Source organism: Eriocheir sinensis, chromosome 4, assembly GCF_024679095.1.
Source record: "Eriocheir sinensis breed Jianghai 21 chromosome 4, ASM2467909v1, whole genome shotgun sequence".
NCBI classification, from domain to species: domain Eukaryota; kingdom Metazoa; phylum Arthropoda; class Malacostraca; order Decapoda; family Varunidae; genus Eriocheir; species Eriocheir sinensis.
In genome coordinates, this window is record NC_066512.1 from 24742537 (window position 1) to 24755510 (window position 12974).

The 12974-nt window shown below is 42.0% G+C and overlaps 1 protein-coding gene across 1 annotated transcript; it reads right to left on the bottom strand.

Moving 5' to 3' along the window:
- Window positions 1–1501: 1501 nt before the first annotated feature.
- On the bottom strand, window positions 1502–9257 carry LOC126980814 (cuticle protein 18.6-like). The gene is made up of 3 exons (XM_050831095.1): window positions 9211–9257; window positions 6762–7030; window positions 1502–2675 (listed from the first exon to the last, which is right to left on the bottom strand). The coding sequence occupies exons 1-3, from the start codon at window positions 9214–9216 to the stop codon at window positions 2492–2494; spliced, it is 459 nt and encodes a 152-aa protein (XP_050687052.1). The 5' UTR covers window positions 9217–9257; the 3' UTR covers window positions 1502–2491.
- Window positions 9258–12974: the final 3717 nt, after the last annotated feature.

The window sequence follows — 12974 nt, forward strand, 5'->3', positions numbered from 1 at the left end:
TCGTCATCACTCTTCCCCTCATCATCAATATCATCATCTTCCTCTTTTCTTCCTCTTCTTCTTCATCATCTTTTACTCTTTTCTCCTCTTTTGTTTTCTTACGTTATATGAATGAGTATCTTCTCCGTCACTGCATCGTCAGGTTGAATCCACTATCAACATAAGCAATTTCTGTGAGTCATTTTTCTTTCACTCTCAGCTTTTGTCTTTAGAGATGTTGAGATGAGCAGCAGATTCGCATTTGACTCACACACACACACAACGAGGAGGAGGAGAAGGAGGAGGCGGAGGAGGAGGAGGAGGAGGAGGAGGAGGAGGAGGAGGAGGAGGAGGAAAAGAAAAGAGGAAAGGAAAAGGGGAAGAAAAATGGGGAAGAGAAAGGGGGGAAGAAAAATGGGGAAGAGAAAAGAGGAAGAGAAAAAGAGGAAAGGAAAAGGAGAAAGAGGAAGATGACGAGAAAAGGGGGAAGAGAAAAAAGGAAGAGAAAAAGAAAGAAGGGAGAAAAGGAAAAGAATAGAGGAAGAGAAAAAAAAAAGGAGAAAAAGATAAAGAGAAATAGGGGAAGAGAAAAGAGGAAGAGAAAAAGAGAGAAAAAAAGAGAAAAGGGGAAGAGAATAGTAGAAGAAAAAAGGGGGAAGAGAAAGTGAAAAAACGAAGAGAATAAGAGGAAGAGGAAATGAAAAAGAGGGCAAGAAAGAAAAGGAGAAAAAGGAGGAAGAGAAAAGAGAAAGAAAAAAAAGAGAAAAAAAATAAAAAAAATAGAATAGGGGAGAATCAATACAGCTACAAAAATAAATAAAAACACACAATATACAGAACCCACGTCACTACCTAAATAAAAAAAAATAAAAAATGAACAATAAAAACAAAATACCAATATCAGTATCCTCACACAGCCTTCCTCCCCCCACACCAACTCCACCGTCCTCACCTAACCTAACCCTTTCACGACATATACCATCTCGCCATCTCTCCTCCTCCTAACCCTCCCATCACTGTGTCGTCTACCGCTATGAGCACACCACTCCCCAGGGACAGTGGTATTTCTCTTCTGTACGCGCTCATTCATATTATCTTTTGTCATTTCGCTGTTATTACAATCGTGACGTGGCTACAATTGTCCGCCTTTTCGTTGCTTTGTTTTTTTACTTTCTTCTACTTTTAAGCCAGCCAACCCATCCTTCCCATCCTCCTCTTGTGTTTGGGGAGGTGAGTGGGAGGGGTGGCTGGGGAGGTGGATGTGTGGGGGGGGGCTTGGTGTGTGTGTGTGTGTGAGATGAGATGAGATGAGATGAGAGAAAGAAGAGAAGAGAAGAGAAGAGAAGAGAAGAGAAGAGAGGAGAGGAGAGGAGAGGAGAGGAGAGAAAAAAAGAGGAGAGGAGAGGAGAGGGAGTTTGAGTGTGCGTGACTGTCTATCTGTATTTATCTGTGTTTGAAATAGATGGAAAAAACAATTAAAACAAAAAAAAGCAAAAAGGAAAAAACAACACCAAAAAAAAAGTATAATGCGCATATTTTTATTCAATGGGAGCCGGTATAAAAAATATAAACACTCGTACAGGTAGAAAAAAATAAGTAGGTATATATATAACATCTCATAACAAGAACAACAACAACAGTAGAGGTATATAAAAGGCCTATCTGAACCCTAACACACACACACACAGCAACATTAAAACAAAAAATTAAAATAAAAGCGTAGGCCTATATAAATCGCTATGTATGTATAAAAAGAAGCTCAGTATAAAAAATAACACTAACTCTTTCCACAGGTGAGAAAAATCGATACACCTGGTCTTAACTAACTGAGGTAAGGAGGAAGGTAATAAAGAGACTGATTAAGGGAAGGTGAAGGGGATGAAAGAGGGAAAAGAAGGAAAGGGGGAAGGAAAATGGAACAAGAGGAAAGGGAAGAGTAGGCACCACATCCCTTCCCACCACACCTGACGAGAGGGAAAACCAGGTGTGTGTGTATGGGAGAGGAGGGTCACCTGAGGGGCACCTGAAGGCCTTGAGTGCATGTGTAGGTATGTGACAGGTGTGTGCGTGAGGGGAGGGAGAGAGTGCGTGCGTAAGTAAGCCTCCACATGCATATCGGCTGCCATCCTCCCTCTTGTCCTTTTCCTTTCCCTTTCACCCACGAAGATAGATAGATAGACAGGTAGATAGATAGTTAGATAGATGGATAGATAGATAGACAGTATTCAACAACAACAACATTTAGAGCAGTCCAGCAGAGAGGGGACCATCGTGGAGGTAATTAGAGTGGTCGAGGAAAATAGACAGGTAGATAGACAGGTGAGGTTAGATTGATAGATGGATAGATAGATAGACAGTAATCAGCAACAACAACATTCAGAGCAGTTCAGCAGAGAGGGGACCATCGTGGAGGTAATCTAGAGTGTGGTCGAGGTAGAGGAAGTGGTAGAAGTGGTCGTGGTAGAGGTGGGGGTCACATTCCTACCCCCACCTTCTTCTTCATCTTCGTCCCTTAGAGATTATACGTCTGTGGCTGGGGCTGCTGGTAGGTGTTCTGGGGGGCCTGTACGTACCCGTTGGTGGACGCCTGGGGGTACTGAGCCTCGCCCTCGTAGGTGATGGTGGGGTGGTAACCAAACTCGTCCACGTAGTAATCCACCTTCATGAGCCTGGTGTCGGGCAGCCTGACGTAGTAGCTGTAGAAGAAGAGGAAGGTGTGAGGTGAAAGAGGAGAGAAAAGCATAGCCAGTATCGGTATAAGGGATCAGGATAGAGAAGAGATAAGACAAGAGTGATGGAAATGATGTACGATTTTTAAGGAAGAAATACTAGAGGAGAGGTATAACATAAGGAAGAAGAAGAAGAAGAAGAAGAGGAAGGTATGAGGTGAAAGAGGAGAGAAAAGCATAGCCAGTATCGGTATAAGGGATCATTATGGAGAGGAGGATAAGACAATTGTGATGGAGATGATGTAGGATTTTTAAGGAAGAAACACTAGAGGAGAGGTATAACATAAGGAAAAGTAGAACAGACAGCCGAGAGAGAAATGAAGAGAAAGGAGATTAGATGAAGGCGCATGGGAGTGGGTGAGGATAGGGAAAGAGAGGGAGATGAAGAAGTAAAATAGGAAGATGATGGAGAAGAAGAAGAAGGGTGTAAGGTGGAGAATCGTTGTTATTAGGTGGAGATGGATGGAAGAGTGTGAGGATAGGAAAGAAAGGGAGAGGAGAAAGTGGAAGAGGAAGATGATTGTGGTGGAGGAGAAGGACATGCCTAGTGGAGAATATGTGTTGTTAAGTGGAAAAAGAAGACGGTGGAAGAAGGAAGAGGGTGAGTGGAAGAGGGTAAGGATAGGAAAAGGGGGAAGATGGTGGAAGAGAGAAGAGGGAAAAGAGAAGAGGGCAAGTGGAAGAAGACGAAGATAGGAAAAGGGGGAAGAGGGGAAAAGAGAAGAAGGAGAATGGAAGACGGGGAGAAAAGAAGAGGAAGAGAGATGAAGAGGTGGAAGAGAGAAGAGGAAAAAGAGAAGAGGGTAAGTGGAAGAAGACGAAGATAGGAAAAAGGGGAAGAGGAAAAAGAGAAGAGGGAGAATGGGAGACGGCGAGAAAAGAAGAGGAATAGAGATGAAGAGGTGGAAGAGAGAAGAGGAAAAAGAGAAGAGGGGAAGTGGAAGAAGACGAAGATAGGAAAAGGGGGAAGAGGGAAAAGAGAAGGAGAATGGAAGACGCCGAGAAAAGAAAAGGAAGAGAGATGAAGAGGTGGAAGAGAGAAGAGGAAAAAGAGAAGAGGGGAAGTGGAAGAAGACGAAGATAGGAAAAGGGGGAAGAGGGAAAAGAGAAGAAGGAGAATGGAAGACGCCGAGAAAAGAAGAGGAAGAGAGATGAAGAAGTGGAAGAGGAAGGCGATGGAGATGGAGGGAAGAGATATGATTTAGGTGAATGAAGAAAGGCTTGTGCTAAATGGACGATCAACTCACTATACCACAAACTTACGCAAACACACACACACACCCACACCCACAAAAAGAAGAAGCATGATCCAGGGGTTGAAAGTTCGACACCACCCAACCACCCAGCGCAAGAACGCAGTCAAGATATCCACGTAGAAGAAGGGAGTTGTTGTATTATGAGCGCCTCCTAACTTTCATTCTGCCTCTTGAGATATTGAAGGCAAGGAACGCGGAAGAAAGTGGAGGCTGAAAGGAAAGTAAGGTTCTCAAATCAGACCAGGGTTGGGTTAGTGTAGGAAGCTTAGGAAGGTGGAATTGTGATCCTGAGTGGAAATTATCGTACGCAAGAAGAGTTAGAGGTTGAGATAGATAGATAGATAGATAGGGTGAGAGAGAAAGTCGTGTATGGAAAAGAGAAAGCATAAGTAGAGGATAAAAAAGGGAGAAAAGAAAAATGAAATGGAAAAAAAAAGCTGGAGAGAGAAAATAAAAACAGAAAACACGAAAAATGGAACTTGCGGTCAAGAAGAAAAAAACAGCAAAGAAAAAGAGAGAGAGAGAGAGAGAGAGAGAGAGAGAGAGAGAGAGAGAGAGAGAGAGAGAGAGAGAGAGAGAGAGAGAGAGAGAGAGAGAAGAAAGGAAAGAAAGGACGCATGCAACTCCCTCAAGACAGAGAAAACCAAACATAGGTAAAAACAAAAAAAGAGGAAAGAAAAGAAGAAAAGAAAGAAAAAAAACAAAAAAAAAGACCCAACCCCATCACCCTCCTTCACCCCCCCACCCCACTCTCACCCACCACCCTTAACTCACACCTCCCAAAAAAAGAAAGGAGAAAAAAAAAAAGATAATCCCAAAACAACTAAGTCAGTGATGCAGAGAAAGCGATCTTGCGTGTGTGTGTGTGTGTGTGTGTGTGTGTGTCTGCAGGGGGTACGCGGTGTTTTTCCCTGTATCTGAACAAAAGGTCGTCTGATACATTTAATACTTTCACTTGCACTGGACTTTGCCGCCCCGCCACTCCCCTCCTTCCTCCCCTCCCGCGTACCTCCCCTAATACTTTCATCTCCCGCCCCTCTCCCTCCCTCTCTCCCTTTCTCCCCTTACTGCTACTGATGCTACTGCTCTTGTTGTTGTTGTAGTTGTTGTAGTTGTTGTTCTATCGTTTGTATCGGTTATATTTTGTCTAGAGAGAAAATGGTGTTGTTTTAAGTAGTTTTAGTGATGGTAGTAGTAGTAGTAGTAGGAGGAGGAGGAGTGGTAGTAGTAGTAGTAGTCGTGGTAGTAGTGGTGGTAGTGGTAGTGTTTTTTTATGTTCTTGTTATTTTTTTGTTCGTTTGATTGTTTTTTTATTCATATGGTTAATCTTGTTCTTCTTCTTTCTCTTATTCCTGTTCCTATTCTTCCTATTCTTCTTTCTCTTATTCCTGTTCCTATTCCTGTTCCTATTCTTCTTTCTCTTATTCCTGTTCCTATTCTTCCTATTCTTCTTTCTCTTATTCTTGTTCCTGTTCGTGTTTTTTTTCCTGCTCTTCATATACTTCTTCTCTATCTCTTTCTTAATCTTACCCGTATTATTATTCCTATTCCTATTATTGAACTTATTTTCCTCCCACGCATTATTTCCTCACTATTTTTATCGTCTAGTCTCGGTCACCTGTGCTTCCCCTACCTGCCTGACTAATTAACCGAGTGACTGACTGAGTGATTGACTGTCTACCTGGAATCCTAACTGATTGGATGGCTGACCGACCGTGTGATTGGCTCGGCTTGACTGACTTGCGTATCAGATCTGGATGACTAACTGACTGACTGACTGATTGACTGACTGAGTGACTTAATGATTGACTAACTGACTGACTGATTGGCTGACTGACTGACTTAATGATTGACTAACTGACTGACTGATTGGCTGACTGACTGACTTAATGATTGACTGACTGACTGATTGGCTAACTGATTGGCTGACTGACTGACTAACTGACTGACTGATTGGCTAACTGATTGGCTGACTGACTTACTGACTCACTGACTGACGCTTGCTAACCACCTGACTGCCTGACTTACTGATTGACTGACAGACTGACGTAATGGATTATTGAGTTAGTCGACTGAAAGGTTATGCGTACACCAGACTGCAACTTTAAGATAATTTTACTAGCTAACAAACAGACGAACAAACTAGGTAGCCTGATAAATGAATGAAGGGATGAATAGATGATAAAATAAGATGAAATACTTTAGCAATTAATATTCGAAGGACCTAAAATTATTAATCCACTTAGCTGAACCACATCAATAACCACTTTTTTTAACACGTTCACACCCATTACTATCTCTACCAACACCACCAACACCCACCACCCCCATCTACTCACCCCCTCTTCATTATCTGTCCCACTCACCTTCCCACCTTACCCTTCACCTAGACACACTCCCGTCACCCACCTTGTCATCATTATAATCCCCCACTCCATTCACCTGCCTCGTCACCCACATACAGTCATACCCCTTATCCCAGTCATCCCATCCATTCATCCAGCCATTCAGATTCATGTTTTCTCCCTGTCCTAGCCCCAACCTGCCCCTCCCTCTCATAAATACACCTACCCCTACCACCACCCACACAGCACCCCTTCTTTCAATGTCCAAACCACACCCTGCACACCTCACCCACACCCACACCCTTTCCCCCTTCTCACTTAGTACAACCACACCATTGCACAAATTTTGCCCCATCCCACCCTTCCACACACACACCTTCATGTCCTCCCTCCCAACCTTCTCTCCCACATACGTTTTCACCCCACACACCCCACCACGCCCCAGCACTCACCTCCCCTCGGTCAGCACCCCCTCGCGTTGCTCCTGGTGGCCGTAGTAATTCCCGTAGTAGTCGTCGTTGACCTCCCACTGGAAGGCGTACTGCGCGGGCTTCTCCTCGTATTGCACCTCGTAGCGCGGCGTCGGGCTCTGGTACTGAAGCAAGGGCGTCTGGTACTGCGTCTCGGCCTCGTCAGAGTCTCCGAGGAAGTTCTGCGGCGCCGCCCTCGACACGCCCGCCGCCGCCGCCACCGCCACCAGGAGAAGGGCTGCTGCTGATGTCTGGAGGGGGGGGAAGGAGGGAGGAGGGGGGCTTAGGAGGGGGTTGGTTGTTGTGGTGGTTGTATTGGTGGTGGTTATGATCGTCCTGGTTGTGGTTGTGTGGTTGTGGTGATGGTGTTGGTGGTGTTATTGTTGTTTTTGTTTATTGTCCTTGTTGGTGGTGGTGGTTGTGTGTGGTATTGTTGTTTGTGGTGGTGGTGGTGATGGTGGTGTAGTTGGTGGTTGTTCTTGTTGGTGCCTATGCAGTAATTGTTTCTTGTTAATTATGATTCTAATGATGGCGATAATTATAACGATAAATGCGAGTATTACTATATATTAACGGACGGAACAAGTGAGTGTGTCCTGTATCCTGAACGAGTGAGTGTCCTGTATCCTGAACGAGTGAGTGTCCTGTATCCTGAGCGAGTGAGTGTCCTGTATCCTGAACAAATGAGTGTCCTGTATCCTGAACGAGTGAGTGTCCTGTATCCTGAACAAGTGAGTGTCCTGTATCCTGAACGAGTGAGTGTCCTGTATCCTGAACAAATGAGTGTCCTGTATCCTGAACAAGTGAGAGTGTCCTGTATCCTGAGCGAGTGAGTGTCCTGTATCCTGAACAAGTGAGTGTCCTGTATCCTGAACAAGTGAGTGTCCTGTATCCTGAACAAGTGAGTGTCCTGTATCCTGAACGAGTGAGTGTCCTGTATCCTGAACAAGTGAGTGTCCTGTATCCTGAACAAGTGAGTGTCCTGTATCCTGAATAAATGAGTGTCCTGTATCCTGAACAAGTGAGTGTCCTGTATCCTGAATAAATGAGTGTCCTGTATCCTGAACAAGTGAGTGTCCTGTATCCTGAACAAGTGAGTGTCCTGTATCCTGAACAAGTGAGTGTCCTGTATCCTGAACAAGTGAGTGTCCTGTATCCTGAACAAGTGAGTGTCCTGTATCCTGAACAAGTGAGTGTCGTGTATCCTGAACAAGTGTGTGTCCTGTATCCTGAACAAGTGAGTGTCGTGTATCCTGAACAAGTGAGTGTCCTGTATCCTGAACAAATGAGTGTCCTGTATCCTGAATAAATGAGTGTCCTGTATCCTGAACAAATGAGTGTCCTGTATCCTGAACAAATGAGTGTCCTGTATCCTGAACAAATGAGTGTCCTGTATCCTGAACAAATGAGTGTCCTGTATCCTGAACAAATGAGTGTCCTGTATCCTGAACAAGTGTGTGTCCTGTATCCTGAACAAATGAGTGTCCTGTATCCTGAACGAGTGAGTGTCCTGTATCCTGAACAAATGAGTGTCCTGTATCCTGAACAAGTGAGTGTCCTGTATCCTGAATAAATGAGTGTCCTGTATCCTGAATAAATGAGTGTCCTGTATCCTGAACAAGTGAGTGTCCTGTATCCTGAACAAGTGAGTGTCCTGTATCCTGAATAAATGAGTGTCCTGTATCCTGAATAAATGAGTGTCCTCGGTTCGTTAGCTATTATCAGCAACTTTATCTACTGCGATATTTCCATTCATGAGACTATACCAAAACCTTTACTAATAACAGACGCGTCAGCAACAGGAACGTATCGAGTCACACAGGAGATGACACCACAAAATTTTACGCATTAACTTACTCATCTTATCAAACAAACGATTAAGCTGAACTTGAACTTGATACTCGTTACATTTAAAATAATATCCACGAATGTTATTAACTTCGGTATCTGTTCCCTTTTTGCAATAAACCCCAAAATAATATACGAAATTTACTGGTTACGTTAAAAAATGTTCCTTTTTGCAATAAACTCTAAAATGATATAACGACTCTCTTGGTTACCTTAATATATGTCTAGTGATAATATAAATTTGACATCTGCTCCTTTTACTATAAGCTCTAGAATGATATAATGAATCTTTGGGTTGCGTAAATCAAATATATCCAATACTAATATGACTCTCACGTCTCTTTCTTTTACGATAAACTTTAGAATAACATAAAAAATCTGTCAATTACGTTAATGTCCAATAATGTAATAAACTTGACATATCTGTTCCTTGGTCTTGAATTGATATCACTACACGAGAAACTCAATTGATAAGTATATTCTGAAAACCTCAAAATTAATAAGTAAGAGAAAATAACCTAACGTACTAATCTCTGTGTGTGTGTGTGTGTGTGTGTGTGTGTGTGTGTGTGTGTGTGTGTACCTTCATGTTGTGTGCTGTAGGTGCTCAGGTGAGAGACTAATGCCCTCACCTCACCTGGCCGCCCTTTTATGTGTGGCGGTGGCGCGGGAGGGGCCGAAAGGTGTGGTGCCCCCCTTTCCTAACCCCCCTGCCCCCCTCTTCCTCCCCCCACGCCCCCCTCGCCTTCCTCTCCCCTCTTTCTCTCCCCCTTTCTCTTCAAACTTACCCCCAATCCCCCCTTGTCTCTCTCTCCCTCCCCCTTCCCCTTTCCCTTTCTGGTTCCTCTTGTTCGTTCTCCTCCATCCCCCCCCCTTTTCTCTCCCCTCCCCCCCTTCTCTCCAAAACCTTTCCCCCCACCTCTCCCCAACCCCTATTGTCTTTTGCCTCCTCTCCCTTCCCCTCCCCCTTTCTCTATCTCTCTGGTTTTCCTCCATTCCCCTCCCCTTTCTCTCTCTCTCTCTCTTACCTCTCTCCTCTTTTTTCCCCCTCTCGCTCTTTTTTTCCCGGATTTTATGATACAGTTCGTTCTCTGTACCCACTCATCTCCTTCTATGTCTACTCTACTTTCCTTCTTTTCCTTTTCCTCTACTTCCTTCTTTCTTTTCCCTTCTCTTCTTTTCTCTTTTCTTCTTTCCATTGATTTCGTCTTTTCTACTTACCCATCTCTTTTTCTTTCCTCTTTTTTCTATCTCTACTTTACTTTAATTATCTTCTCCTTCTTCGCCTTCCTTCGTACTTTTCCCCTTTCCTTTTTTCCTCTTTATTTATCTTTATTCCTGTTCATTTCGTGTTCCGTAATCATCCGTCTCCTGTTCCTTTCTCTTCTCCTATCTCTGTTTTATTTTTATTTTCATTTTCCTGCTTCCTCCATTCTCTTTTTTTTCCTTCTTTTCTCTCACTTCCTATTCATTTCGTCTTCTGTACTCTTTCGTCTCCTTTTCCTTCTTCTTCTCCTATCTCTGCTTTATTTCTTTATTTCTCTCTTCTCCATTTTTTTCTCTCTCAATTCCCATTCTCTCTTTTAGTTTTTTTTATCTATTTCACATCCATTCCTTTTCTCTCTCTCTTCTTCACTTTCTCTTCCCTCCTGTTCCTCTTTCTTCCGCTTCTACTTCCGCCTCTTCTTCCTCTCCCTTTTCCTCTTTTTTATTCCTCTTCGCTCCTCTTCATTAGTCACAGTTTTTCTTCCATGTGTGTGTGTGTGTGTGTGTGTGTGTGTGTGTGTGTGTGTGTGTGCGTGTGTGTGTATTCTTCCTACTCATCCCCACCTTCTTTGCTTTTCTTTTTTTTCTGTTTTCCTCTCCTCTTTTTTTGCCTACCTATTATTTTCTTGTTTCAGCTCTTATATATATTTTTTTCCTTTTCTGTTGTTGTTTCCACTTTCTCTCCTTCATTCCTATTCCTCCTACTCCATTTTCTTCCTTTATTTTATTTCCTATATTCTTTTCCTTCACTTTCTTCCCTTCCCTTTTATGTTTCCTCGTGTATTTTGTTTTTCCTTCTTTCTCTCGTTTACATGAAAGTGTCTTACGTTACAATATATTTAGACTCTCTTTCAACCTTTCTTCCTCTCTCTTTACTTTCTTTCCTATAATATTTTCTTGTCTTCTTCATTATTTTCAGTATATTTCTTTCTGTATCTGTTTCATTTTTTACTTCTACTTATTTATTATTTTCAAACTGTCTTTCAACCTTTCTTCCTCTCCCTTTACTTCCTTTCCTATATGATTTTCTTTTCTTCTTCATTATTTTCAGTATATTTTTTTCTGTATCTGTTTCATTTTTGGCTTCTACTTTTTTTTACTTTCATTTTTACTTTTTTATTATTTTCAAACTGTCTTTCAACCTTTCTTCCTCTCCCTTAACTTCCTTTCCTATATGATTTTCTTTACTTCTTCATTATTTTTCAGTATATTTTTTCTGTGTTTCATTTTTCACTTCTGCTTCTTTATTTTCATTTTTACTTCTTTATTATTTTCAAACTGTCTTTCAACCTTTCTTCCTCTCCCTTAACTTCCTTTCCTATATGATTTTCTTTACTTCTTCATTATTTTTCAGTATATTTTTTCTGTGTTTCATTTTTCACTTCTACTTTTTTATTTTCATTTTTACTTCTTTATTATTTTCAAACCTTCTTTCAACCTTTCTTCCTCTCCCTTTACTTCCTTTCCTATATTATTTTCTTGTCTTCTCCATTTTCCTTTATGTTTCTTTCTGCATCTGTTTACTTTTTTTCTCTCTCTCTCTCTCTCTCTCTCTCTCTCTCTCTCTTACGTTACATAATTATATTCTCTCTCTCTCTCTCTCTCTCTCTCTCTCTCTCTCTCTCTCTCTCTCTCTCTCTCTCTCTCTCTCTCTCTCTCTCTCTCTCTCTCTCTCTCTCTCTCTCTCTCTCTCTCTCTCTCTCTCTCTCTCTCTCTCTCTCTCTCTCTCCATCTTAATCCTGTTCATGCCACGCCTCGTCAAAGCTCCATTTTCTTAAACTTTCTCCTCCTGCAAGTCGTATTTCTTTCGACACACACACACACACACACACACACACACACACACACACACACACACACACACACACACTTATACACACTCTTTCATTCATACATACCATCTTTTTTTTTTCCCTCCATCCCCACCCATACTTCCCTCTCCTTTCTTCCCTCCCTCCTTCCCTCCCCCCTTAGGCCCTTTTCCTCCCTTCCTCCTCCTCCACCAACACCAACATCACCACCGCCATATCACGTTCTATTATTAAAAAAAATATAAAAAATAGATGGACGGCAGAAATAACAGATAAATATCAAAAAAATAGTCCGTGTCTCATTTCATTTTTGTGTAACGGTGGAGATTTTTTTTTTCTTTTCTTTTTTCTTTTCATTTTTTTTTTTTGCTGTGGTTCGGCAGGTGTTTGTGGGGGGGGGATAGGGGGGGGAGGCTTGCGTGTGTGTGTGTGTGTGTGTGTGTGTGTGTGTGTGTGTGTGTGTGTGTCAAGGGCAGGTGTTAATCAAGGCAGAGGAGGTCAGGTAAGAGCCGCCGCCGCTTCTTCTTCTTCTTCTTCTGTCTCTTGTTTCTTTTATTTTCCTTTTGTTCCTCTTACCTGTTTTTTTTTATTCCTCTCGTTCATCTTTTTCTTCATCATCATTTTCCTCCTCTTATTCTCCGTCTTGTTCTTATTATCATTCTTTTATCATTATTGTTATTATTAATTCCTGCAATCTTAATAACAGGCATAAAGGAGTCAGACGGGGATGAGTAGGAGGAATATGCCCCGAATCGTCCAGAGTGGATAAGATAAGAATACATGGTAGGAAACACGTTGCTATATACACTAATAATAATAATAATAATAATAATAATAATAATAATAATAATAATAATAATAATAATAATAATAATAATAATAATAATAATAATAATAATGTGTGTGTCTGTTTCATTCCTACTCATCCTTACCTTCTTTTCTTTTCTTTTTCTTTTCTTTCCTGTTTTCCTCTCTTCTTTTTTTTCGGTATTATCAGAATCTTCCTCCTCTCACATCAACTATTTCCAAATGTCAAAAAGGAGAAGAATCGGGTTCTAATGAGTGTTTCTTTCGGTTCACGGTACAGAAGAAGGATCAACCTACCACCAGGGTCATCAAACTACCCTAGGAAATGCTCACACCTCCTACGAAAGCCTTGTCAATTGTGTGTTTAAGGATACGTGCTTGAATATAACACGAGTCACAGTGGTACCGAACACGAACACTGCTCCTCCCTCACCAATGCAGGAACACACGAACACTCACACAT

Bases quoted from the DNA above. Each gene is read 5' to 3' on its own strand.
- LOC126980814 (XM_050831095.1), bottom strand. The intron at 2,676-6,761 runs GTGAGTGCTGGG...CTTCTTCTACAG, and splicing joins GGGGTGCTGACCGAGGGGAG to CTACTACGTCAGGCTGCCCG.